General features: G+C 27.3%; 1 protein-coding gene across 4 annotated transcripts in view; it reads right to left on the bottom strand.

Moving 5' to 3' along the window:
• Window positions 1–22,266, bottom strand: part of rtet (major facilitator superfamily domain-containing protein rtet) — a 28,001-nt gene extending 5,735 nt beyond the window's left edge. Inside the window, exons 1-10 of one of the 4 annotated variants that reach the window (XM_087160938.1) lie at window positions 21,981–22,086; window positions 20,107–20,168; window positions 19,806–19,878; window positions 18,689–18,874; window positions 16,754–16,844; window positions 14,326–14,429; window positions 11,421–11,579; window positions 8,309–8,500; window positions 6,980–7,076; window positions 2,078–2,189 (exon numbers count right to left, since the gene is read on the bottom strand). In XM_087160938.1, coding sequence (XP_087017064.1) covers window positions 2,078–2,189; window positions 6,980–7,076; window positions 8,309–8,500; window positions 11,421–11,579; window positions 14,326–14,429; window positions 16,754–16,844; window positions 18,689–18,874; window positions 19,806–19,808 — 944 coding nt within the window. In that variant the 5' untranslated portion in view covers window positions 19,809–19,878; window positions 20,107–20,168; window positions 21,981–22,086. Of the gene's footprint in view, window positions 1–2,077; window positions 2,190–6,979; window positions 7,077–8,308; window positions 8,501–11,420; window positions 11,580–14,325; window positions 14,430–16,753; window positions 16,845–18,688; window positions 18,875–19,805; window positions 19,879–20,106; window positions 20,169–21,980 lie in introns of all 4 variants that reach the window. The other 3 variants (XM_087160937.1, XM_087160939.1, XM_087160936.1) reach the window with 3 other exon arrangements.
• Window positions 22,267–27,425: the final 5,159 nt, after the last annotated feature.

Genomic DNA, 27,425 nt, shown 5'->3' with positions numbered 1-27,425 from the left:
AAAAGTGTTTCTAAAATATTGTTAGTAATAAACTTATTTAATTAATAATACTTAAGTAATTTCTTCCAGACAAACCCTAACAGCAAAGGATAAGCTCATAAAGCTCATTCAGAACATAATGAATTTGAAATGACTGTAATAAACTTGATAGTATTTTTTTTAATAGTATTTTTTGAATGCCCACGTCTATATTGCATACTTTCATTTCCAAATTTCATTGCAGGACTGAGATTTCTTATAAAAGAAACCAATTTTTTTCAAGACACTGGGAGAAAGGGGAAAAAAACAGAAGAAACTGATAGAAACTCAACAATGTTAGATTTGTAGCATAAGACTGGTTGGATTTGTAGCATACATACTTTTATGATGATACTTTAAAAAAAAACTCTTTATTTAATTATAAAATAATGTTTTACTATAGTCTTTTATGTAAAACATTGAAAGAAATTTTCATTTTCTTTAATTTCAAGATTAAATTTATTTTTCTATCCAATTTTTTTTTTATTTCAATAACTTAAAAAATTATTTATTATTTGACTAAAAAATTAACACTATTATACAAACCAGATTTCATCAATTAAAGTCGAACCTTGATCCATCTATCCACCTTCTTTCGTTTTCCCAAATGTGTCATCTTGTTTTCATGGTCTTGTCACAAATGCAATTGTTATACCGTTAATAATACTCACTTAGATTGTTTTTGAAACTAGAACATTCCCACATCCCTCATTCAAAAATTTTACCAAAATGAAAGAAAAAAAATTTTTTTATTCTGTTTAGAGAAGAAAAAGAGCATGGGGATTTGGGTAAAATGCCTAAAATATCCCTTTTAATATTTATACACAATGAAAATGGTAAAACTTGTGGTGCAATGTTGATAGGAAACATTGTAGAAACTGAAGAAGTGCAAATGATAATGATGAAGGCAGTGAAACAACAAAATCATTAACAGTTCCACCATCATACAAGGTACCAAAGCCTTTGAATCAATGAGAAATTTTTTTTATTGGCACTAATTTACAGAAGATGAATCAATCTGTCACAAAAGTTTAAAATTTATTGCTGATGTTGAAAAAAAAAGAGTGAGTTCAAACAAATATTTTAAAAATATTAAAGAAGTCAATGTGTTTTTTTTTTCATTTTTCAATCATATTTTAAATAATCTTGCAGTAAGTATTTAATTTTTTCAATTACAATTTTTCATACTTAGTGTAAATATGATGCAAAGATGGTTCGGTTTGTGATTCGGTCGAATCAAAGTAGATAGTAAAAACAGGATAAAATCATAATAAAAATTTTATTTCATTACAGAGTTCAAGATGCAAACTAAAAAGAATGTTATCCAAGTGGAATAGAATTTGCCCCACAGAATTCACCATTCTAAATCATGAATTTGTAGGTATGGCGTGCTTCTTGGAATAATGTTGTCTTAATAATTATACCGCAGTGTGCATAATTTTTTTTCATACATATTTTATATTGTTAAAAAAGGTATAAATATTTTTGTAATCATAGGGGGGCGGATATCATTAAAAAATATTATGTATTTTTTTCTGTGTTTATTTATTCTTTTTTTATTTGTGAGAAATGATCAAATGAGGTTTGGCTGCATAAATTGTTTCAACTTATTATGCTTGCTATTATAATTAATGCCTGATATTTCATTTTCAAAAAAGAGTTTCCTCCTCAACTTAACTTGGAAGAAACCTATTTCTACCAGGAAGGTGGGGGTTCTGTGGTTTTCTCCACAGTGGAATGTAACATAGAATATTCATTCAACATAGAGATCTTATCAAGAAATAAAAGTTCAAAGCTTGCTTTAAACTTACAAAAAAGCTAGTAAAAATAAGAGGTTTTTCAAAAATTCAGCAAAAATATATCAGAAACATAAATTGCCAGACACAAAAAGAATTAGTCAACTGAACTTTACTGTAACTATTTTTTGAAACTTTCAATAAATCCATAGTTGGAACTGAAATAAGTAGAAATTAGAAATAATTAGTTTTGGCTTACCTCTTTGTAATAAAACCAGTTTTTTAAAACATAATTAAATATATACTCAGATTGTCAACCTTACCTTGTGAAATTGAAGCGCATATGCGTTAAGAAACTCAATGAGTATTCCAAACCAGAGTAGATGAATAGGAATAAAAAGTAAATTAATCCTATTTGTTTTAAAGCACTTTTTTCTAAAAAAGAAATAAAATTTACACATTGTTTTCAAAATCATATACAAAATAAAAATAAAAATTGCATTACAAAGTTCAAAAGATAACACAATTACCAAACCAAAACTTGAGAGTTAAAACTGAGTAGTGTTAAAATTTATAATTTAATTGCCTGTCTACTTTAACAGAGTTCTTAATGTTACATCAAAACAAAAATTGGGGACTTTCAAGGATTTTTTTTTCTAAAAATTAAGAACTTGAGAAATATTATAATTATTAAAAAATATGCAATTATACAAGCAAATTAGTTAACAATTAATTATCATCAAATATCAACAGGGCCATTCAAATATTAAGTAGGCATCTGAAGGAGGAGGGGTTGTTATTTGCTTATTTATGCTTACTAGGGTGAGGAAGGGTATGATCAATGCTCGGCACGACCAATGCTCATTTACACTAAAATTCCATTATATTAAAAAAAAAAACTTAATTGCACTGAACATAATTGCAACAAAAAAATTTTTAAAAAGTTGAAAGCGGAAAATTTGGAAATCTAAAAATTTGGAGAAAGAAAAAGTTGGAAAATATTTCATCAAACAAGTTTCAAATTTTTATAAATAAATTAAAAGACACATTTTGTTTTAAACATAGTTACATGTTTTATTTCATTTTAATTTTGAAATTCTTAAAATTAGATTGCTTCAAAACAGGGTTCGTTGATTTAAATCAACTTGATTTAAATCACGATTTAAATCATGATTTAAATCAAATGATTTTTTTAAAAAAATCATTGATTTAAATCAACAAATTTTTTTAATCTGTATATATTGATTTTAAAAGTTAAAAAACAGTGTTTTAAATTTTAGATACTTTTATTATTATTTTCCTTTCTTAGTATTAAAATTTAATTTAAATAAAATGCTGCATTAATTAATTTTAGTTAACGAAATTACTTTCTAGGTGTGTGTTAAATTCCAACACATTTGAAATTACATTTTTAAAAATCTTTTGATTCTTGAGATTGAAAGTACAGATTAAAGTAAACATTTAATGCTGTCTTAATATAGACTTGCATAGCTGCAGAAAGTAATTAATAAACATGAATTTTTTTCAAAAAATAATACAAATAATGTTAATTAAAATTCTACCTTTTGAATGAAAAAGCGTGAATTAAAATCTGCATCATATTTTATTGGTGGAAAATGCATATCTCTGAAGCTTGAGGTTATATTAAAAAAAAAATTACCCTAATATGCCAAAAACAGAAAAAGAAAAAAAAAAAAGGGCTGATGAATTCAGATGTTTTTTTTTCCTAATATAGTGTCATTCTTCCCTTTTAAACTCTTTCGAAGTCTATTTGATGCAGTAGGGTTATTAACTGGTATTTTTTTCTCATAATATGTTTACAGTATCTTATACATTATCTGATTTTCTATAAAGAAATTTTGTGAAAAAAAAATTCCAATGAATACATAGATTTTCTAATTTTTTAGCTTAACTTATCTATTTTGATATAGAATTAAAAATGAATATTTTAATATAAAAATGTATAGATTAAATATTTATTTATTTATTGATGAATGACTACATTTATAAACACAGTCTGCTACATTTATTTTGTCATTTTAAAAATAAAGAGAGAAAAAAAAAGAAATCACAATTTTAAATTAAAGTTATGGTTTGCTAACTGAATCTTTGTTTTAATAGTTAAAAGCACAGGGGTCTGTCCAAGCCGGTACCTTTACAAATTCAACTTTAGGAAAAATGATAGAATAATCACACAAAATACTTTTTATTAAAATTTTATTTTAGCATCTCGTAAGAAACAATAAATCCATATTTTTTAATATAATTTTTAATTTTCACAAAATAGGTACCTCTCAGAAAAACCCAAACAGACCCCTGAAGTATTCTTTAAATTCTCTATTTCATCTAGTCCTTAAATTTTAATCATGCATTTGTTTCAAAATGGTTGCTATGCATTCAAAGCCATGTATTATAATGAAAAATTATTTTAGTTAGAGCTTCTAAAATATTGTTACAATATAGTTTTAATATTAATTTAATTTGATTAAACATTTATAATTTTTTTAATCGTAAATTAAAGTTCTTACACTGTATTTGAATAGAAATAAAAAAAATCTGATTTAAATCAAAAAAATCCGATTTAAATCAAAAAAATCCGATTTAAATCAAAAAAATCTGATTCTTTTGATTTTTTTTAAAAAAATCACGAACCCTGCTTCAAAAGGTAAAAGTTAAAGAAAAAAACAAAGAGGGTTGTTGCACCTTAAGAGGAGTTAAGAAGTTCTAAAAATATGCTTGCATAACATATTGAATGGCCCCACACACATAAATAATATATATAAAAAAAAAGTCAACTGTCACTTTTGCCGAAAATCACAACAAGGTATCGCTATAATGTAAGAAGTACTGATATGATTAAATAATTATTATAGAACAATTTATTTTTCAGTACAATTGAGTATTTAAAAAAATATTTCTACTTCTTAAAAATTCACAGTTCAGAATTATTTAGAAGTTAATAAATCATTTTTCTGAATAACATACCAAAGGAAGTCATCTGAAAATTAAAATTTTTGTTTCATGAGCAATGCAAAGTTACATGCGTACTGAAATACAGGGCACGTCCTAAGGACTTCAAAATGTTAGCCAGAAATAAGCCAAATTTCAAAATTCTTAGCCAAAGGCAAATTTTAACAATTTTTTATGATTAATTTTTTCTAATAGAAAACTTCAAATCAAAATACAAATTTATTATAAATTGAATTATTTTATAAAATGCAAATTCAAATCAAAAGTCATTTCGCTGTTAATGAATTGAAGAGAGGAGGAAAAATGCAGGTGTTGTCTTTAAAGAAAAGAAATAAGAATAGGTTGGGGTTAATTTTTGATAACTTCTTAGACTAGAGCTGAAATATAAGGATAAACCTTAAGCAACATTATGTTATTGTATATGTTATTGTCACAAGAAGACATAATTTCAAAAAAATAGTTAGATGATAGTATGTGTTTTGCCACCACTTAATCTGATTTATTGACACAAACTGCTGAAACAAATTTCGTCACATGACATCGCATAATCCGATAACGAACGTGGTAGTGAGTATTTTATGGTGGTTTGCCTCAAACTTACATAATCTCTCATGTTGCTTACATTATCTAGACTTAATATAATCGGTTATGCAACATATTGAACAGAAATTACTGTAATCAAATAAAAAACACAGAATTTGTTCAGAAAAATTGCCTTCGACCTTTTTTTCATTTTTTTAGGATTGATAGGAATATATATTTTTCTTTTCGCTAGAAAATATCATTCGCCAATACGTTTGCCAAACAAAAAAAATTTTCGCCAAATCGTTAATTTGCCGAAGATTTGATCGATTTCAGGAAACATATATTCATCAAATTGGTGACTAGAATTCCTTGCGTGCAATTCATATCTGTATTGGTAAAGAAAAGGTATTAAAACAGTAAATAAATTGTGACTTTTTGGTTAAACGAGATTCAATTGTTTCTAAAACTTTATTACAGTAGAAGACTTTATTACAGTAGAAGATCTACATAACACAATTCTATAAATTGCAATACCCCATAAATCACATTAATTTTGTAGGTGTCAGCAATAAAAATTGCAATTAAGAAGTTTCAGTAACTAAGCAAGAACTATTAACTTTTTATATTATTTGCTTAATTATTTGCTTAGATATACCTGCCAACATTGGAGAAATAAAATAACAGAGATTTTACTAGTGACATATTTTAGGCTACAAGTAAAGTTTTGATACATCATGCATAATCATGTAAGTCAAAAAGAGAAATTAAAAATTTGAAATATTATAAGTACTTACAGTTAGTGAAGTAAAAATTATGTATATAATTCTTAATCTCTAAATAAGATTTTTTTTAAAGCATTATTTATAATTACTTAAAATATAAACACTCAACATACTGCCTGATAATAGCACCATCTGCTGAAGAATAAGAGAAGTATTTTTGCCATCATCAATTATTTTATCAGCAAATATATTTTTTAAAAATTTCTTCAACAAATACAGAGAAATTTGAATACAGAGGTAAACAAGAGATAGTTGTAAAATACAGGATTCTTCATTAAAAAACAGAAGACTTGGCAGGTATGGCTTAGAGGTAACTATTTCAAAAGATACACAAATAAAAATTGACAATTTTTTTTCTTTTTTGTAATTTGTTCTAATGCTCCAGAATAATTTCAATTTTTTTCTGCAAATAATAAATACTTAAATTGTAAAAAATTAAGTGTTTATTTCTGTTTTTAAGTATTTGTATTTAAGCATTAAATACAGTATTAAGTATTAAAGTATTTTAAGACTGATTTTCTCCAGACTATTATTGCCATGTTCAGTAAGTAAGTTTAAAGATATGTGAAATTATTTACATCATAAAAAATTCTAAAAAATGCAAAACCTTGTTTCAAAGCTTGTGTTAAGAAAATCTTCAACTGTATTTATTACTTGGAAATACATTCCATGAATATCTTTCAATTATTAGTATTAAAAATTTACTACTTAACATTTATACTAATTATCATTTTGTAATGAAAATAATTATTAAAATAGGGACAATTAAAATTTCTCAAATTCTCTTACATTCCTTTCTTTATGTATTTTCATTGTGCATTTATTTACTATTACATTTCTCAATTACTAATACAAAATATAGAGAAATTTCAAAGCATGTTAAAACAATTAACTGTACAAGAGCTCAAGAACAAAAGTGCATAAAGTTTAAAAAACATGCTTGCATACCTTCTTTTTTAATGTCAACAACTGGACTAAACAAAAACAAAGAAGGTGGGTAAATGAATCGATAAGCTTCTGATAAACTATGACCTACTGAAGAAGCCTGAAAATATCAAGATGTAAATATAAATTAAATATACAAAAATAAAAATAGAAAATAAACATTAATAATGTAAATACAGTAGGACCCACATATAATGCGGGACTCAGGAAACAGAAAAATGCTTGTTAAAATTGGTTACTCACTGAATTCGAATTGTAGGTCAGTACAAAAAAAAATTTATGCACAAAATAAAACTATGCTTTTATATATTTGTTGTAATTATTTATATATAGTGGTGGTCAAACTCATTTATAATTATTTATATTATTTGAAAAGTTTAACGGAATAACATGAGTTTCGCTATTTCTTTAAATATGAAAATAAAATCTTCCAGGGAAACCGAAAGAGTTGGCAGCTATGCTCATTAAATCAGGAATCTGTTATAAGTGGATTCTATTGAAGAAGTATAAAATCTATGAGAGAAAAAAATTTTAAGGTAGACAAGTAGACCCCATAAAAAAATAAGACAATAACAAAAAAAAACACTGCAATGGAGTAAAGATTGATGAGATAAAAAAATAAAACTAAAGTTTAAAAACAATAAAATGAAAGTTTTTATTTCTTAGATGCAGAAGAAGAAAAACACTACTATATATAAAAAGCTTAAAAACAATAAAATGAAAGTTTATATTTCTTACATGCAGAAGAAGAAAAATACTACTATACATAAAAATATACAATAATAAGTAAGTTAAAATTCAACAAGTCTAAAATATTTGTATCTTAAAATATTGTGTTAACAACAGGATAGAAGAATTGCAATCCGATTTACATTAAATAATAATCCTAAAAATACTGTAGAAAATGAAACATTAAATGTAAAACATACCCTCATTTCATGATACTAATCTAAAAGATAAAGCTTAATCAGCAATCAAATCATGTAATTTAAAAAGTACCTGACAAATATTATAACAAATATTAACTCAATTTTTTTTAATCTGAAACTTGTATCTTATAATAGGATAAAAGTTTGGTAATTTATGTGCCTATGTACAGTAAGAAAAAGAAAATATTTCAGCTTAGAGACTAATTTCTCACCAACTGTAAAATTCATTAAAATGTTCATAAAATAATAAAAGAATGAATGTATTTTTTGAAATACTTTCGAAACTGCAATTACCTGGATTAATAACAGAGTGATAAGATCTGGGCAATTGGATATTCAGTATTTAAAGGAGAAAAGAATTTTTTTTATGAGGTTCATAACAATAATATTTAAACTTACGTACTCTCTTCTCTATTGGCAGAGATTCTTTAAACTTGAATATAAGAATAACAATATCAATAACAGTCATGACCAGGGCAAAAACAGCAGGAGCTACGAAAAACACTTGTTTGGATTGGACAGCCCTTGTTGCAAATACAGCTCCTATCATAGGGCCAATGATAAATCCAATTGCAAAAGCAATTCCAATTAAAGCCTAAGTATAGAATATTAAACAAAAAATTAGCATCATAACTATAAATCAAAAGCATATGTTACTGTAAATGACTAAAATTAGTACATGTTGACAAATACCACACATTCACAGGTATCATGAAAGTTCAAAAATATTTATTAAATTTACTCATATTTTTTACATCAGCTAATGTTGACATTCAACATGCCCTGAAGGTGTATATTGAACAAAAAAAAGTTGTTAAATATCATTATTTATCTCTTACACCAGCAAATGTTGAATAAAATATTTTCTTTAAATATCATTTTTCTCTTACAGAGGTAAATAATTAACACTCATTCATTCAAATATTGACAACATGCATTGAAGGTGTAAGTTGATAAAAATATTTTAAATAAATATTATTATTTCTCTCTTATACTAGCAAACATTAAAATTCAGCATACACTGAAAGTTTAAGTTGAATAAAAAATTTCGTTAAATCTTATCATTTTTCTCTGACAGAGGGAAATATTAACATTCATTCAAATGTTGACAACATGCATTGAAGGTATAAGTTAAAAAAATATTTTAGTTAAATATAATTATTTCCCTCTTACACCAGCAAAAAGATTCAACGTATACTAAAAGCAGGACTCGAAAAACCGCCCGTCCTTGGCGGTCAAAAATTCCCCGCGGACAACGAATATCTCGAATCTGACGTCCGTGCAGACGGCCATTTTCCCGCTAACGTTCGTGATATTTTCTCAATTTTTGTTATCCTACAAAAGTCTAGCTCCTCACTTCTAAAATGACCCTCTAATCTAGATATACAGCAACATACTGCGTATGGAAGAATTGATGTTTTCTCTGTCTGGGAGTACTGCAGTGGTTGAAAGGGGCTTTTCAGCATTGAACTTACAAAAAAACACATTACGTACCTTAAACAAGTAGCGTTATAAACGCAATTATGAACATCTACCTAAATGGAAAACCCCTTTCAGATTTCTGTGAAGAAACCTCAGTAAATCATTGGCTTGGTTGTGGAACTGGCAAACGTCATATTTGCTTCTTTTAATAAACGCAGTACCCTCGGATAAATTGGCATTCCAGATAACTTGACCTTTGTCATTTAAATTATCTCATAAAAGAAATAAATTATTTCATAAAAGAAATACTAGGTTGCTATTAGTAACCTAGTATATACTAATGTAATGCGTATTACTGTATAATGTAATCCTAGTAACTACTAATTCATTGTGCAATTTATATAAATGTTTGTAATGAATAAGAGAAAATTATATTTTTATTTATTTAGAAGCGACGGGTTAGTTTCAAAGGAGGACGGGTACATTGTTGGACAAGCCGTCCTCGGGGACGGGTAAAATTTCTGAGTTTTTTCGAGCCCTGACTAAAAGTATATGCTGAATGAAATATTTCTGTTAAATATCATTGTTTTTCACTTACACCAGCAAAAAAATTGATATTCAATATCAAATAATGTACCTTTTCTATCAACATTCACTGGTGCATGCCAAGAATTTCTGATGTAAGAACAAAATAATGATATTAAGGACTGAATTTTGAACATTTATCAACGAGATTTTTACAGAAAAAGTTAACATTCAATGAATTTCAGGGTAACATATACAGGAGCACATTTCTTGATATAAAGGTTAATGAACTATTGTCAAATCTGAAATACCCCACTTTTTTTTAAACTGATCCATTGTATGACTAAAGAGGAAGACAAAAAGAAGTGAACATACAAATTAAAAAGAAATTAGTTGACTTCTATTTTATAATGCAATAACTTGGTCTGAGATTTTTTATTTGTCAAATTGTCAAAGCCCATAAACAATAGGGATATATGTATTGATTGACACTACTCTCCTCCCAACATATTTGAATAGATAAAAAAACTGAGACCTATGGAAAAAAATTAATTTCTAAGGAAAGTTTAAAATAATTTAATATTTAACTATAATTATTTGGCATGTGATAAGTAAGGTTTGTAGAAATAAGACATAAAATCAAAAATCTTTCATTGAAAAATATTTCATTTTGCCTAAAATTAAACTTATTCTAAAAGTGTGTAACAAAATTTTTTTTATAAGAAATTCCATAAAATATAAACAAGATTTTAATCTGTTTTAAAAAGAACTTTAAAAAAAAGAAGAAAGGATTCAAGTCTAAATAACTCTTTAAAGAATAAGAACTGTTGTTATACCAAGTAAATATAACTGTTATTGTACCATGTTGTTATACCATGTAAATACTGTTTATGTAAAAATGAAAATGTTAACATTATGGAAACATAACAGGATGTTAAATATGACAGGCAACTTCTTGTAGTTATTTCTACTTTCAACCTAATTTTATAAAACTCTAGAACTAATAGAGTGAATCGAACACCCTTTGCAATGACTTAACTAACTTGTTGACAAAAAGGTAGTTATAAAATAATATTTCTTAATAATACCTCAATCACTGGAACTAATAGTAAAAATTGAAGAAGAAAAATTTTTCTTAATAACTTTTTAGCAATAATAAGAACAATCACATAATAATAATAAGAACAATCACAGAAACTAATTAAATTGCAAGAATCAAAAACTCTTTGCAGTGATTTAGGAAAAAATTTTTCCCAAAGATAATTTTAAGTAAATAAATAATATTTTAATAATATTTTTAATAATATTATAATAACAAGAACAATCACAGGAACTTAAATGCAAGATTCCAAAAACTCTTTATATTGATTTAAAAAAAATTGTTTGGCCAAAGATTAATTTAAGCAAAAAATATATTTAAATAATAATTTTAATCACTGGTACTAATTGCACGAATCAAAATTTCTTTGCATTTATTAAGAAAATTTGTTTACCTAACGATAATTTTAAGCAGAAAATATTTATTAATGTAAAAAAAGACTAAGAAAAATGAAATCAAAAATGCTTACCATTCCTCTGCCTCGTTTTTGCTTTGAACAAACATCAGTGACAATAGCCGTGGAAAGCGAAATATTTGCCCGGCTTAAGCCTCCAATTATTCTTGCAATAATAAATATATAAAAACTATTTGAAACGCACCAAACAGCGTGTGAAATTCCAACACCAATCTGGGGAAGAAGAAAAAAATATGTGAATAACAGTATAATTTTAAATAGAAAAATAAATTATGGTTAATAAAAACAATTACAAAAGAGTAATAATGTGTATAAAATTTGACTATCCAAAATAAGTAGGAATTGGCAAATTCCAGAAAGACAAAATTCTGGATATTTGAGTGTCAAAAATTTCAGTTTTTCATACAAACAAGTTTTATGTTAAAAGTGTCACGTCATAATAAAAAAACTGATGAAAACAAGAAATTATCAAAATCAAATTATTCATTGTTATGTTGTTTATTTATTGTTTTATTTTTACAAGGTATCAGTTATAATAATAAGTTTATTAAAGAAAAAAGAAAGAAAGAAACACACAATATCAAAATTAAATAATTGCTCACAAAAGAAAAAAAAACTTAACTATAAAAGTGGAGCATAAAAAATATTATTAAAGAAATATGATAGACTTAATAATGGTTATTAAAAAAAAAGCAAAAACAGCAAATTAGAAGAAAAGGCAACATAAATGGGAAAATTCATATTTTAATTCTCAACTCCTATTTATATTCCATTTTTTTTTTTTTTACTTAACAATCACTCTACACATTATTCATTATTTATTGTTTTACTTTTACAAGGTATTAGTAATAATAACGAGACAATAAGTTTTTTTTTTATAGAAACAAATAAAAATATACACAGAGAAAATTTTTAAAAAAAGGAACACACAAATTAAAAAGAAATTAGCTAGCTTCTATTCTATGATACAATAATTTTCAAAACTAATAATTTATCTTTATTTAACAGTAACCTAAATAATTTATCTTTATTTAACAGTTACTTAAATAATTTATCTTTATTTAACAATAATTTATCCCTATTTAATAATTTTATTTTATTTTATTAATAATTTATTACAGTGTGCAATAACTTATATCAACAGTGTGCACGAATCAAAACACTATAAAAATCTAATTTGCCTTTTTCTCATTCGAGTTTGTGGTATCAAGGTTCGACTGCATAAAGAACTGCTTTGAAACACATAAACATGCTTTACTTTAACGTTAAACCTCTCCCTTTGTCTTAAAATAAATGCAAATCCCCATTATGTTTACATTTATGCTTATACTTTTTTTTAATTTAACTATATCTCACTAATTTAACTATATTTCACAAAGGCACTTTTTAAAGATAAAGGGAATAGGAATGTAGTGTCTTATGTAAGCATTTTTTTTAATTTAATTTTATTTTATTTTATAACCGTCATTAAACAGCAGACTTATTTTCAGGTTTAGGACTATCAATGTTCAACACCATAACCTTTTAAATTTGAGTTAAGCCCAGAAGACAAATTAACTCCTACATCAAGCATTAGGACAAACTAGAATCCGGTGAAGACTTCCTGATTAAACTAACCCTATTTGCCTTATATGGTGAGGAAAACCACGAAAACCTGTTCAACCAGATAACTGAATGGTAAAAGGTATCACATGATTCGTCCACTCCTGAGAGTATTTTACATCAACACTTTGGTCGATGCAGAATCTGCATCAAAACTCGGTCACCTCATTGGGAGGTGAGTCCTCCTCCATTGTCGCCATCATAAATAAGCATTACCAAAAACCACCTTTACCATTTTTAATTATTTTATTTATTTTTACAGCTCTTAGGCTTTACAAATAAGCATGGCAGTACATGAGTTGAACACTCCCTGAAAATCCAATAAATAAAAAATTATATTTTTTTCCTTTAAATGTTATCTTTATTTTAATTATGAATACATGCTACATTAAAACTACTCTGATTCACACACTAAACACAAGAGTTAAAAATACAGCAAAAATATAATTTTAAAAATTAATTTTTAACTTTTGTGCTAATAACATATTTATTTCAAAAAATTTAAATAAAGCATGCTTTTTATTAATTTTGTGAATTATAAAGTTTAAAATTTTAACTTTTGTTCAAACTTTGTTAGTATTTGAAGCTTAATTTAAATTATTAAAGCGGCTTTGAAAAAATGTCTAAAGCACAGAAGTAAAAATATTTTTCAGAAATGAAAACAAAATATATTTCTCCATAATCTTTCAAAATATTACAACTACTTTTTTTTGGTTGCACCCCTCTCCTTTCCCTAAGAAAATGTTTACAACAGCCCCTTAAAAGATACACTCTACAATATACATTAAACATACAATCAACACATAACTATACTGTAACACTGACCTACCATTGATAAAATGATGATTGGTTTATGTCCATATACATCTGAAAGTGATCCAAATATTGGTGCAACAAGAAACTGAAGTCCAGAAAATGCTGAGCCTAGAAGGCCTTTAATGCATAATCTTTCAAAATATTAAAACTACTTTTTTTGGTTGCACCCCCTCCCGTCTCCCTAAGAAAATATTTACAAAAACCCCTTAAAAGATACATTTTACAATATACATTAAACATACAAACAACACATAACTATACTGTAACACTGACCTACCATTGATAAAATGATGATTGGTTTATGTCCATATACATCTGAAAGTGATCCAAATATTGGTGCAACAAGAAACTGAAGTCCAGAAAATGCTGAGCCTAGAAGGCCTTTAATGCATAATCTTTCAAAATATTAAAACTACTTTTTTTGGTTGCACCCCCTCCCGTCTCCCTAAGAAAATATTTACAAAAACCCCTTAAAAGATACATTTTACAATATACATTAAACATACAAACAACACATAACTATACTGTAACACTGACCTACCATTGATAAAATGATGATTGGTTTACGTCCATATACATCTGAAAGTGATCCAAATATTGGTGCAACAAGAAACTGAAGTCCAGAAAATGCTGAGCCTAGAAGGCCTTTAAATAAAAAACAAAATTTGACTTTTAAAAAACAATAAAAACTATAATAATACTGCAGGAACAAGTGATATGAATCAAATTAATACAGAAAATATGTTTAACCTTTTCACATACACATTCTGGAGTTGAAGATTACCACAATTGAGATGACAATGTTTACAATAATGTTTTGCAATAGCAATAATTCATAATTGATGTTTTTCCTTTTTCAAAGAGGTTGTTTTTTAATAGAGGTAGTTTTGTGTAGTGCTAAGATAAATGTGTTTTGACTAACTTACAAAAAGGCAAATTAAAATTTTTGTTGTTGTTGTTGTTAATTTACGTCGCACTAGAGCTGCACAATGGGCTATTGGCGACGGTCTGGGAAACATCCCGGAGGATGATCCGAAGACATGCCATCACAATTTTGATCCTCTGCGGAGGGGATGGCACCCCCGCTTCGGTAGCCCGACGACCTGCGCGCGAAGTCGAGCACTTTACGGTAGCACAGTTTAATGAGGACCAATACCGCACACCCTCGGTCCCTACGCAGACTGATCCAAGTGGTCACCCACCCGCACACTGACCGCAGCCAGTGATGCTTGACTTCGGTAATCTGCTGGGAACCGTGTCTTAACGATCAGTCCACTGTGCTTTATACTTTATAATTAAGAATAAATTTTTATACAAACTCAAATAATTAAAAAAGGTTATAAGTTTAGCGAAATAGAATAAAGTATTTCATCGTTTGAGCACTGTTGTATTTAAAGCTAAAAAGAAAAAAATTTATGTTTGGTAAAATCTCGAAAATCTGAACACTTTTTCTTTTTTCGTCTTGTGACAAAGAAAATTGCTCAATAAACTTTAAATTAGATGGACGATGCAAAATTCATGTATACTAAAATTATCATATTTTTAAAATACAATTGATAATATCATATTTAAAAATTAGAAATCTGTAGCAATAACTGCTGAAAAAATAATCCACAAAGCCATGTGGATTTAGAATGAAATCATCGCAAATCAAGTGAGTTAAAAAGTAATTACTTGCAATACTATTTTAATATTGAACACAGTAGGATTTGAAATAAAATCTTTACAAATAAGAGGTGAAAAATAATTCAAAAGACCAGAGGAATTTACCATGTTTCATTGAAAATGGAGTATCACATAGAAGTAAAAAACTATTCGGAATTCGTTATTGAAAACGTTGGAATTTTAAAAATCTTGAAGAAATGCAACATAAGAACAGTTGAAAATATAAACAACAAGACTAATAGTTTACAATTTCATCACAACAAATTGAGCACATAAAAAAGAAAAAATTGCTCAATAGCACAACTCGAAATTAGTGTGTCAAAATATCATATCAAAATATCAGGATTATAAAAAAACATGTTGAAATTCGTAGGATAACTGTATAAAAAACTAGTGGAAAACTATGTGTATTCCTGAAGAAAAACACACACTTTTTTTATAATAAACAGAAAGTGTTCAAAACTGCGACATAAATCACAGAAAAATCAAGGCCATTGTAGAACAATTTGTATACAAGTTGGAATAAAACATTGTAGTAATTTTTATTCCATAAGGTAAAAATTGTTCATTACTAATTTCGAACACTTTTTTTTTATATTTTAGAATGCAAAACTGCATTCATCATTAAAAAAAAAACTGGTAGTAATTTTGCTAATAAAAACTTGCTATTTGTTTATATTCAACAATACTCACAGAACATTTCTAATTATCAAGTTTTGTTGCAAAACATTAAATGCAATTCTAGTACTTAGCAAAAATGAATGTTACCAACATTTTAAACATTAAAGAATTCATACTGTAAGATTATAAAAGCCATGGGAAAATTTTTCTCACGTGAGAAATTTTTTATGCAAAAAAAAATTTATTGCTTTACAAATTATGATTGTAAACTATTACTATTTCATTATACTTTGATTTATATTATTTTTAACATAAGTGCTTATTAAAGAATTGTGTAAAATCAATTTTTTCTTTATCAAAAATATTATCAAAAAATTGCAACAAAATAGGAATATTACTTTCTAATAATATTTTGAAAAAGTTATTGCAACTAAAAAATAAAGCACTGTACTTCTGGAAAAAAATTTCAATTTTACTCGGAATTCCATTTTGAGCAACATTTGTCTCAAACAACAAAGTTCATTCTATATGCAATGATAGTCATATCTACATCTGGATAAGAATCAGAATTCATAAGAACAGCTTACAAACTAAAATAATTGTAGTAAAAACTAAAAAACTAAATTGTAGAAAAATATATACTAGAGTTTAATGTAAGCAAGTGATACATAAGAGAGACAAACCTGCAAATAAGACTTTATTGAAGGAAGTTGGAGATCCCAACATATTTTGAACATATTGTACTTTTTCCTCCATCCAATGATATAGATAATCCTAAACAAAGTTCAACTGATTAAAAAATACTAATAAAAACAAACGTTTAAAAGATTGCAATTAAACTAAAAGGCGCTACAGACTCGCTAATTTAACAGCCTTACACAAAACCTAATTTTAAGACTTTATTGATGAAACAATGATAAAATTTCATTCTCCACATAAATTGCTTCTAAATTAATTTGTAGCTTTTTTTTTTTTTTTTTTGCTTAGCTTATTTACATATGCTAATAAATGTTTTTTTAAAAGTCATGTTTCCACCAAAAGAATTTTAATCATTTATAATTCAGTAGCTGAAAAAAGAATTGGAAACCGCTGCTTTAAGAAATCGGATAATTTTATAAAGTATTTTATTTTAAATTTTAAAACTTGCATATACAAAGATTAGATACACTAGTTAGTTCACTGCTCTTGGCTATTAGAATATGTAAAATAGCACAATATTTTATCTGTTAAGTAATTGTTAGAAACTAATATGTTTGAACGTAAAATAGATTAGACAAACATATTTTAGTTAATTATTTCTGTTTGAAGAGAAAATAGAAAAATAACACAGCTACACTTTCCTTTATCTCTCTTTTAAAACACATATTAAGTTGCTAAAAACGGGTTAATATGTAAAACTAAAGTAACTAAAACCTTAATTATATTTATAATATTTTATCCCAATTTTTTGAAAAATATAAATATTATTTATATATGTACATATATTGCAAGATAAAAGCAAATTCACACAGTTTCTAATCTTTTTTCCCGTTATTTTATTGGACTTTTATTTATTTTTTAAATACATTAGTTTAATATCAAACCATTTAATAAATTAAAAAATTTTTATTACAAATTCTTTTTCAGTAAAATACAATAACTAATTGCTATAGAATAATATAGTCTTCTAATTCCATATTAACCAATTTAAATTTTACCCTTTCATATGAGGTTAATAATTTTGTTTTAGTTCAAAAAGTTACACATAACTTATCTATTTTCAATGTGATACAAAAGGAATAGTTTAACACAAAGGAAATTAATGTATTAATGCATGTATGTGTTACAGCTAAAACTCAAGAGCCGTTAATGTGCATATTACCTAGCTAGTCTTCAGATTAACTGAAATGCTCCTTTTAAGTGTGGAATAAAGATTCTATATTTCACCTAAGAAATGTGCACATTACCTGTTTCTTCCATTCTAAAAACTAATATTTTGATTGTAAGAAGTTCATTTTTTAGATCGCAAAAAATAAATAACATATTAATTTAAGCATACAGAAACATTGTCTGTATTTCCTGAAGATCTTATACGATCAGGGGTTTGTCTACACCAAATTTAATACCGTTTAGCTGTATCTTCACTAATTAAACTTTAGGAAAAACGGTAGTTTCACAAAATATTTTTTCTTAAAATTTTATTTTTGTATCCTGTAAGAAACGATAAATACATATTTTTGTGTTCATTTTTTAATATAATTTTCAATTTTCACAAATTATGCCCAAATTTTTACAAATTATGTCTAAATTTTCACAAAATAGGTACCTCTCAGAAAAACCTAGACAGACCCCTGAAGATCTAATTTCACTTTAGCGAATGCCTAGTAGGTAATATTTAGATTATCTGGATAGTTTGCAGATTGCCTAAGTAATTTCATAAATAAATAACTTTTTAACAGTTTACTGGATCACCGTAGTTAATCTGTACATTAGCTATTAGCCAAATAATCTGCACAATAACTGATTTCAACACTTTAACGGTAACATATATACTTAAGAATGTAAAACAGTAACAAAAAAAGAAAATCTGAGTGAGAAAAATGTGCAAAGATAGTGCTAAATAGTAAATAAAAATTTACTTGTTTATTTGCAGCATAGTAGTCGAAAATAGAAGGCAATAAAGGAAGAATTACAGTGAAACCCAAGAGATCAATAACTAAAACTATGAAAATAATGTGTAATGATGAAGAATTTTTTGTTTCACTCTCAATTTTGATCTCATTGTCCAGCTCAGAATAGCCATCTTTATTTTTGTTGTCTGGTTTCTGAAAAAAGTCATATATCATTATCAAATAAGTTGCTCATCTACCTATAAATTTCATTTAACATTTTAAAATGATATTTTACCTTAATACATATAATTAACCTATACAATTAGCTTTAAACTTAAATTTATAGAAATTAAACTTAAAACGTATAGAAATATCTGGATGATGTTAACAAACATCTTGTATTTTAAAGAGTTGGTGGAATAAATTTATGATCTATGCATACAGCTAATTCTAAGATTACAAATTAAAGAACTTGCTCACTTAAAGGACAAAAACTCATTTTAAAATTGTAATTATTTTCTTTATTCTATAAAGGTTAGTCCCGTTTTAAGAGTCAAAAATAATGCTAATATTTTTTTTTTTTTTTTATTGCTGAAACTTTTTTTGAAAATACCTCTTATGATACTTAGTAATTTCATTAATTTTCAAATAGAAAAGGCAAAACAGAAACTGACCATCTACTGTAGATCATTTTTTTTTGATAAAATATTCAGTTTAAATTTGAAATTTAATTAGAAAAAACTCTTATTTTCAGGTCTAAAATTGCTATAGTTTGTCTAAAATAAGAACTCCTCCATACATTCGCCTGAACCTGTGGCGGTGACCATGGTAACGAGGTATGACTATTTGAAGTAGGAGTGAGGGATCACTGTTTAGGAGTGGTTTTGGCTCGGGCCGGTGGGAGAAAGGAAATCTCTTTCCTCTGTCCGTTGAATTAATCCTAAAGTGAAGCTACCCTCCCTAAAATGTGCCATAGCACCAGACGGCCTCAGACTTTGTGGCAAGGGGAGTCCATAACTTAGACTGGTTCTATACATTACCTATAATATTTACATTAGAATTCAAGTTAAAGATCTGATTAAAAGAAGAACGAAAAATTTTCAATATTTTTCTTGCTTCAGAATATGAGCAGAAAAAATATTACCATTAAAATTTTTTCTCAGATCTCAGATATGCACTAAAACATCAGCCAGCAAAAATTGTCACCAATGAAAGAGCTATAAAGAAAAGCAAATTACAATTATTTATGTATGCTACAGTAAATGTAATCAATCTAGTAATTATGCATAACTGTCAACTATTGAGAAAGCAATCAATTTTGATAAACATATACATCTATAGACACCAATAACACAAACTATTCATCATTCGTCTGTTGATCCATGATAATACAAAATTATTTAAAAGTTACAGTTATTTATTAAAGGATTATATTTTAAACTCACTTTGTCCAAGCTAACAATGTTAACTGTTCCACTTTTAGCAAAAGATTCTATAAAGATGGTAGCTAAATAAAAGTAAATATTTTAGAATATTGGAAAATTTTGCTACCTTTTAAAAATTCTCCTCAAAAGAAAACTGCAATTAACGGGAACCTCATAACAGTTTTTCAGTATTTCACATATAGTGGAGGAAAACTACCTTTACACCAAATTTAATAAACTAAAAATAGCTTAAATATATTACGATTACTAGAAAATATTTGTTAGTAAAATGGAACAAGTTGGCATCTCAGCTAGAAGTATGACAAAATATGTATGAAATGAAATTTTATTTCCTTTTGGATAGTATGTTTAAAGGCAGATAACTTTTAATCTTCTCATCAGACACAAAACTTATCATTAACATTTTATGCTTTGTTTAGGAGAGACAAAATAAGTGAATTTATTTAAATTTATTCGAGAAAAATTATTTGTGTCAATGCCTACAAAACCATCATTACTTTCAGGAACGACATTTTATTTTTTTGACAAATTAATGAGAACTGCATAAAGGAGATATTGATACATAAAAAAACTTTAAAAAAAAAAATAAAAAAAACATCACATAAGGTGATTAACTCAAAATACAGAATTTGAAGAAGCTATCTCTGAAGAAGTTCTAAATTTTCTATTGCCTTAACCAGTTAAATTAGAATGAGATATTTCTGCATTGGTTAACTACAATGACTAAAGTGCCATAGCGATTTTGAACTTTTAAAAATTACAAAATAAATATGTAGAACCAAGGGTGGCTACGAGTTTTATCATTAGAGTTGGTCCCTATCTGTACTTTTCCAATTTTTAGTTACTAGTGAAAAACTGCACGGAAGTCGCCAAGACTTGGTGAGCGATTATTTTACTATAATTACCAATACTAAAATCCTCCCTACTGGAGATATTCCGTATCAGAATTTGTTTGCCTCACCTGCAATCAGTAATACATCAAAATCCTTCAGCCTATTCTTATATTTGCAACAAATTAAAAATATTTTAGCTAAAAATTACTAGCACATTAAATTTGTCACCTTCCCTATTTTTTATTTATTTTTTCGTTACTAGCACACCACTGTCTAATTGATACTAAGACCTACCAACCATTTTGGTGATTAGCGCAATTTACTATTGCAGCTGGTAAGATCAGTATTTGCAAGAATTTCACAATAAAAATCAGCAAAAAATAAATGTCTAGTTTCGGCCACTTTAAGGCAGTAGTACATGAGAAACTTTAAAAAAAATAAAAAAAAAAACATCATAGAAGAGTAGCAACTAGAAGGATATAATTCATAATTATTGCGGGCAAACCACAACATGTTTTTTTTTATTTTTTATTTCTGCAAGTTCAAAACCTCTTTGGTGATTGTAGTTGGCGCAAATAGGTACCAATACGAAAATAACTCCACATCAGCTACAGAAGCTTCCTGGGTGCTATATAACTGAACCAGTTAAAGAGAATAATTCTCAATCACTTAACATATTTAACACAGAACATTTATGCAAAATACCCACAATTATTTCATTTATTGTAACATCTTTATAAGTGATAGCAAATTACATAAATAAATAGAAATTCCTAAAATTCAATTTCTATATCAATGTAAACAAAGCAACATTTATTTTGAATAAAATTAATAGTTAGGATTTGAAACATATATGCACTCAATTCGAAAGTTCTTCTGTAAAATAAATTAAGAATTTTTAAAATATAAAATCATTCACAAAGTCCCCATAAGAATTGTCCACAAATTTATAAATATTTGACAAAATTTTCTTTTAACATTTTTTCAATTTAAAAAGAAAAAACGAAATAAAAGCAATAATCAGATACAATAATCACTAACCCCTAAAAATATTTAAAGTATAGGAAACAAAAAGAATGGTAAAATTTAATTCAAGAAATCATTAATACACAAACACTGACCCACATCATTGGTTTTGTGAAGTTCAATGATCTACGATTTGTTTTTCACAAACATCTAAAGACAGCGAAATCCCCTAATGTTAAATCATAGAAATCGCACAGTTTTGCCTGAGGGCTTCTTGCAGTGAAGTAGTCGATAGATTGCAACTATGGTATTTCCAGGAAGTAAAGCGTAAGCAAATGACATCATAGCGTCACCTGTAAGCGGGGATAGGCTGTTGTTTACATCGAAACGACTAGTGATGTGCCAATCGATTCATTTAAATGAATCGATTCTTTAGAATCAATTCACTAAAATGAACGGTTATATGAATTCATTCTTTGATTCTTTTTTTAATGGTCGTTATAATGGAAGTCCTTATAAAAGGTGGTCGTACAAATTAGTTTAGACTGTTTTAGTATTTGAATTAGTTGATCTAGGTCAGGGGCTCTCAATATTTTTCTGCCATGGAACTCTAAATAATTAACGTTCTTTCGGCGGAACACCTGATAAAAGTACTATCTCGTGTAGCCGCTGTAACCTTTCCACGGAACCATTGAGCTTTCCGGAACACCAAATGGGGACCATCAATTTAGATCTTGGGCTCTAGGGTGCAGAAGCAAAATATTCCAGTTAAGTGGTCAGCCGAATGTGGCTAAAAAAGTACCAATTAGCGAAACCCTTGCAATTCTTGGCGGAACTCTAGGGTTCCATGGAACACCATTTGGGAACCACTCTTTTAGATCCTATACTCTAGGGGGCAGAAGTTGAATGTTCTACTTGGGTGGCTATAAAAGTACTATCTCGTGTAACCGCTGTAACTTTTCCACGGAACCATAGGGCTACCCGGAACACCAATTGGGAACCATTAATCTAGATCTTTGGCTCTAGGGTTCAAAAGCAGAATGTTCCACTAGGGTGGTCCAGTTGAATGTGGCTATAAAAAGTACTAACTAGTGGAACCCCTGTAATTCTAAACGGAACCCAAGGGTTCCGCGAAACACCATTTAGGAACTGCTAATCTAGGCAATGCTAATAATTTTTTTAGAATTTTAATATTTTTGTTTTTTTTAAATATTTGTTTGATTCATCAATTTTATTAAAAACTAACTATTTTTTAAAAAAAAATTGTTAATATAAAGACCAATAATGAATAATAAAGATATTCGCAAAAAAATAAAACGGTAAATTCACTTATAATAATGAAAAAAATTCAAATTGTATAACGTGAAACAAAATAAAAAAATAGTTAAATTGCGTTTTAAAACTTAAAAAATTAAAACTTGAAAAAGTGCGAGGATATGAATTGATATTCAATAAGTTTGTCTAAAAGTATTCCTAACAAAAAAAAAAAGGGGGAAAAAATAAATAAATGAAATAATTAAAAATATCCCTCCCCCCAGCAGTAAAAGAATATTTACTCTAAATACTCACATTTTTCGCAATAAACAGTTTTTCAATCATTAAAAAAATAAATATTTTTTTTATCTTTTCGTTAAAAAAAAAAAAAAAAAAAAAAAACTGTTTTTTTTTTCTGAAAATTTTTAGTTACTTGCCCCTTTTCATAACCCCCATCCCTCTGAAGGCAACTTTAAATTTTAGAAAAAAAGTTAATAGCGAAAAGAATCGATTCGTTTCTCAAAACAGTTCTTTTAATGTTAAAAGATATAAAACCGCTCAAATGAATCATTTAAACAGTTCAGTGAATCGAATGCAATGTTAAAGTATAGGAAAACGACTCAAAAGAACTGATTGGAAATCCAAATCAACTCTTTGAGCCGATATCAATGTTAAGGGATAGGAAACAGTTCAAAAGAATCGATTCATTTGGCTTTATGATTCTTTTAATGCTAAGAGATAGGCAAACAGTTCAGTGAGTCTTTTATTCGACTCAACTCATTTTCAACCAATCAGAGGATCGTTCATTTGATTCTCGACTCTTTTTCTCTCATTCAGTTCGTTTTCAACCAATCAGACATTTGCATTCATACGTAAGTTCATTACCCAATCAGCGCAACGGTTTCATTTTCTATGGCTCTCGCTCCTTGGCATAGAATAAACGATAACATAAAACTCTGCTTTGCTTCATATTTACTGAAATTTATAAATTGAAAATTAACCGTACGAATGAAAAAATTCGCTCTTTAATATTTAAGGATTGAAAAGTAATATCTGAGCTTTACAGCATCAATATCTTTTTTTTTTGAAAGTAAGAACCGAAACTGGAGAAGACAGCTTTTCAGTTGTTGTTGCCATTTTTAAATTGTTGTTTATCAATAGAATTTATTAATTTCGTAGATGAAAAGAAAAAAAAAAGAGAGTGATGCATACCTTTCACTGCATCAGAATGCAGTATGCATTGCATTAATAGCATTTTCAATTCCCTTCACCCTTCAAGTGAGTTCATTCTATTAATCACCTCCGGAAACCGGTTGTGCGCAAGCATTGACATCGGGGTCATTCTCATTGGATGCGATTTTTCCGCTTGCGAAAACTCTCACACATACGAGTAACTTATTGGCAAGTTGTTCGCATGTAAATATTTTCAACCAATCAGATTGTCGTTCACATGATACTCGAGTGAGAATGTACCTGTGTCTATTCGACTGAGTTGGGATTTTATCAAGCTCCAATTGTATAAACGAAATGCTGTATCAAATGCATATGCGGATGTTTAGTAAGTATAAGTACTAACTCTGAATAAGCTTATAAAGTGTAGAGTACAAAATATTGTCAAAAAAAAAAAAGAATCGATTCTTTTTCAAAAACGAACTTGATGAATCGATTCACAAGAAAGAGTTGATTAAAATATCGATTCGTTCGTTTTTCGCACATCACTAGAAACGACGCCATTTTTGAAAATGCGTGCATTCAGTTTTAGGTAAGCGTATAAATATTTATAACTTCTTGAATTAATATTACTTTTAAATAATTGGTTTATTTATTTTTTTGTTTGAGTTTATGCTTGTTTGTTTTAACAGCTCATTTAATATATTTATCTGTTGATACGATGAAACTTATAAAAGATTATTATACTATCAGTAAAAATATGTGGTGGATAATGGTTGATTTAAAAAATGTAGATATATGATCCGTCATTAATCAAAAATATTCTTTTATTATACTTGAACATAAATTTAACTGAAGTTACCGTGAAATTTATCCGAAATTAATCTTTCCGATTTCTAACTATATAATACCTTACATATACGTAATCCTCTAATATGATTTCTTTTTATTTTATGCAATTGGGCTAGCTTCCCTCATCTATACCTCCTTCAAACAGTATATACACCTATACCATCTCACCTTGAAATAGTATGTACAGATTCTTCCAACAAAGTTAAAAATTATCCATTTTTAAATTAAAATTATACATTATTAATTGCCCAGCTTATTTTATTATTTTTTAACTGTTTTGACACAGATATCCTTTCTTAATTCTAATGTGTTGTAATTGTAATCTAATAATTTTATCTAACATGAAATTTTTTAAAGGTTTGTAAATTTTATCCAACACCTGTAATATGGAAGATTAACTTTTAATATTGTTCTTAATTTACTTTAACTTAATCACATTTACAAATGTTTGCTGGGCATAGTCATACATGAAGTTAACTACAATAGTGAATATAACTTATTTTGCTGTTTAAAGATTCTAAAATAATTAATTTTAAATTATATTTATCTTAAAATTTTTCGTAGTAAGGTACCTAATATATGATTATATTATAAAAGAATACTGAAATGAGTTGTAAGCTTTTAATTTGAAATAATGATTAAAATTTAAAATGGCAAGAATAATTAGCAGTAAACATTTAAGAAAGATGGCAATTTCATTTTTGAGTTGAGATATTGTTGAGATTGTTTTATTGATATTAAGCTGATCAGAGTTGAAGTGTTTGGTATCTAGGCAACCCTTGTTATTGCAGTTAAAACGGGTTTGTTAATTAACCTTCTGAAAATAATGTTTAGCATATCGTATCCTGGTTCATTTATTGCAGAAGCTACAAGCAAAATGTTTGGTAATGGAACCATGTACTTTATTGGCTAAGTATATTCTGCTCATAATGAGAAAAGGTTTCAGATCGTTTTGTTTTTATCACATAAAGAAATTAAAGTTCTAAAACTATTCATGGGTGCTTTTTGTTTAAATATTAAGTAATCTAATGGTATCACATTTGTCAAATTAGATAAAAGATATCTGATTAAAGCACATAAGAAACTGTAATATAAAATTATCTGATCTTTAGAGAAAGTGAAAAATATTTTTATCAAAAATACACATTGATTTAAAAAAAAATTATAATGCTGACCTACATTTAGCATAGATATTTAACAAGAAATAAACTTAGTTTAAACTTATTTTATGTTTGATTATTATAAAATTAGATATTAATAACATATATAGTCCAACTGTGCACTTATTTGAAATGTGCTATTTCAATTCATAATTCCTTAAAAAAAAACAAAAAACAAAAACAGTTTTTGTAAAACTTGTTTTCTGTGTTATTATGAAATAGAAATTCTAAGGTAAATTGACACTTGTATCCCTTTAAAATTTGATTTCATTTAATCATGCTTAGCAAACACAACTTAATAACCAGTTATTTGTGAGACTTCTTATTTTTGTGCTATGGGTAAATTATTTGTAAAAATGAAGACATTAAATTTGTTGTAGTTTTGTTGCTTAAGTGTTAGATTACATTGGTTAGATAGTTGAATTTTGTGCCATTATACCTCTTCATGTGCAAATATTCTACATTTTTAAACTTTTTTGTTCATTAATCAGCCTGGGTGTGTAACTCTGCTTGATTTCCTCTGTTTAAATAAGAACTGTTATTGTTAGATATAGTTTTCATCTTGATGCACTCATCATGGAAGAGATTTTTCCATTTTTATCTCTTAAAAATCAGCCTTTTTATCAAAAACTCAGAGTATCTAAAAACTACCAACCCTTCTGCATTTTTACCCGCTTGCCAGATAGCTCCTATTTTCGTAGTTCAAGCAACGTTGCTTCTGACAAGGCTTTTAGAAGTTCCAAGCCTGGAATCCGCAAATATCTTGATTCTTATTCATGCGATTTTAATATCAAACATAGCTACTCGTATTTACATGATCTTTCACGCAATAAGAATATTTTACATTGCGATTTTTATTTACGAGATTTAAAAATCCAATATTGTGGTTTGTGTGTACACCTTTTTAAAAACCTATGAAGCGATTCGTATTCACGCGAGTTTAAAAAATTCAATGTCGTAATTTGCTCATGCGGTATATATCAAACATTGATTTTCATATTTATACATGATTTAAAAGTAAGGCAGGCATTCGGATTCGTATATCTCGTATAAAATCGTATATCTAGTTTCATATTCATGTGAT

Source organism: Parasteatoda tepidariorum, chromosome 4 (genome assembly GCF_982258835.1).
Source record: "Parasteatoda tepidariorum strain Cologne lab strain chromosome 4, Ptep-v5.0, whole genome shotgun sequence".
NCBI lineage: Eukaryota > Metazoa > Arthropoda > Arachnida > Araneae > Theridiidae > Parasteatoda > Parasteatoda tepidariorum.
Note: the sequence above shows the minus strand (reverse complement) of the source record. Positions and strands in the feature narration are given on the sequence as shown.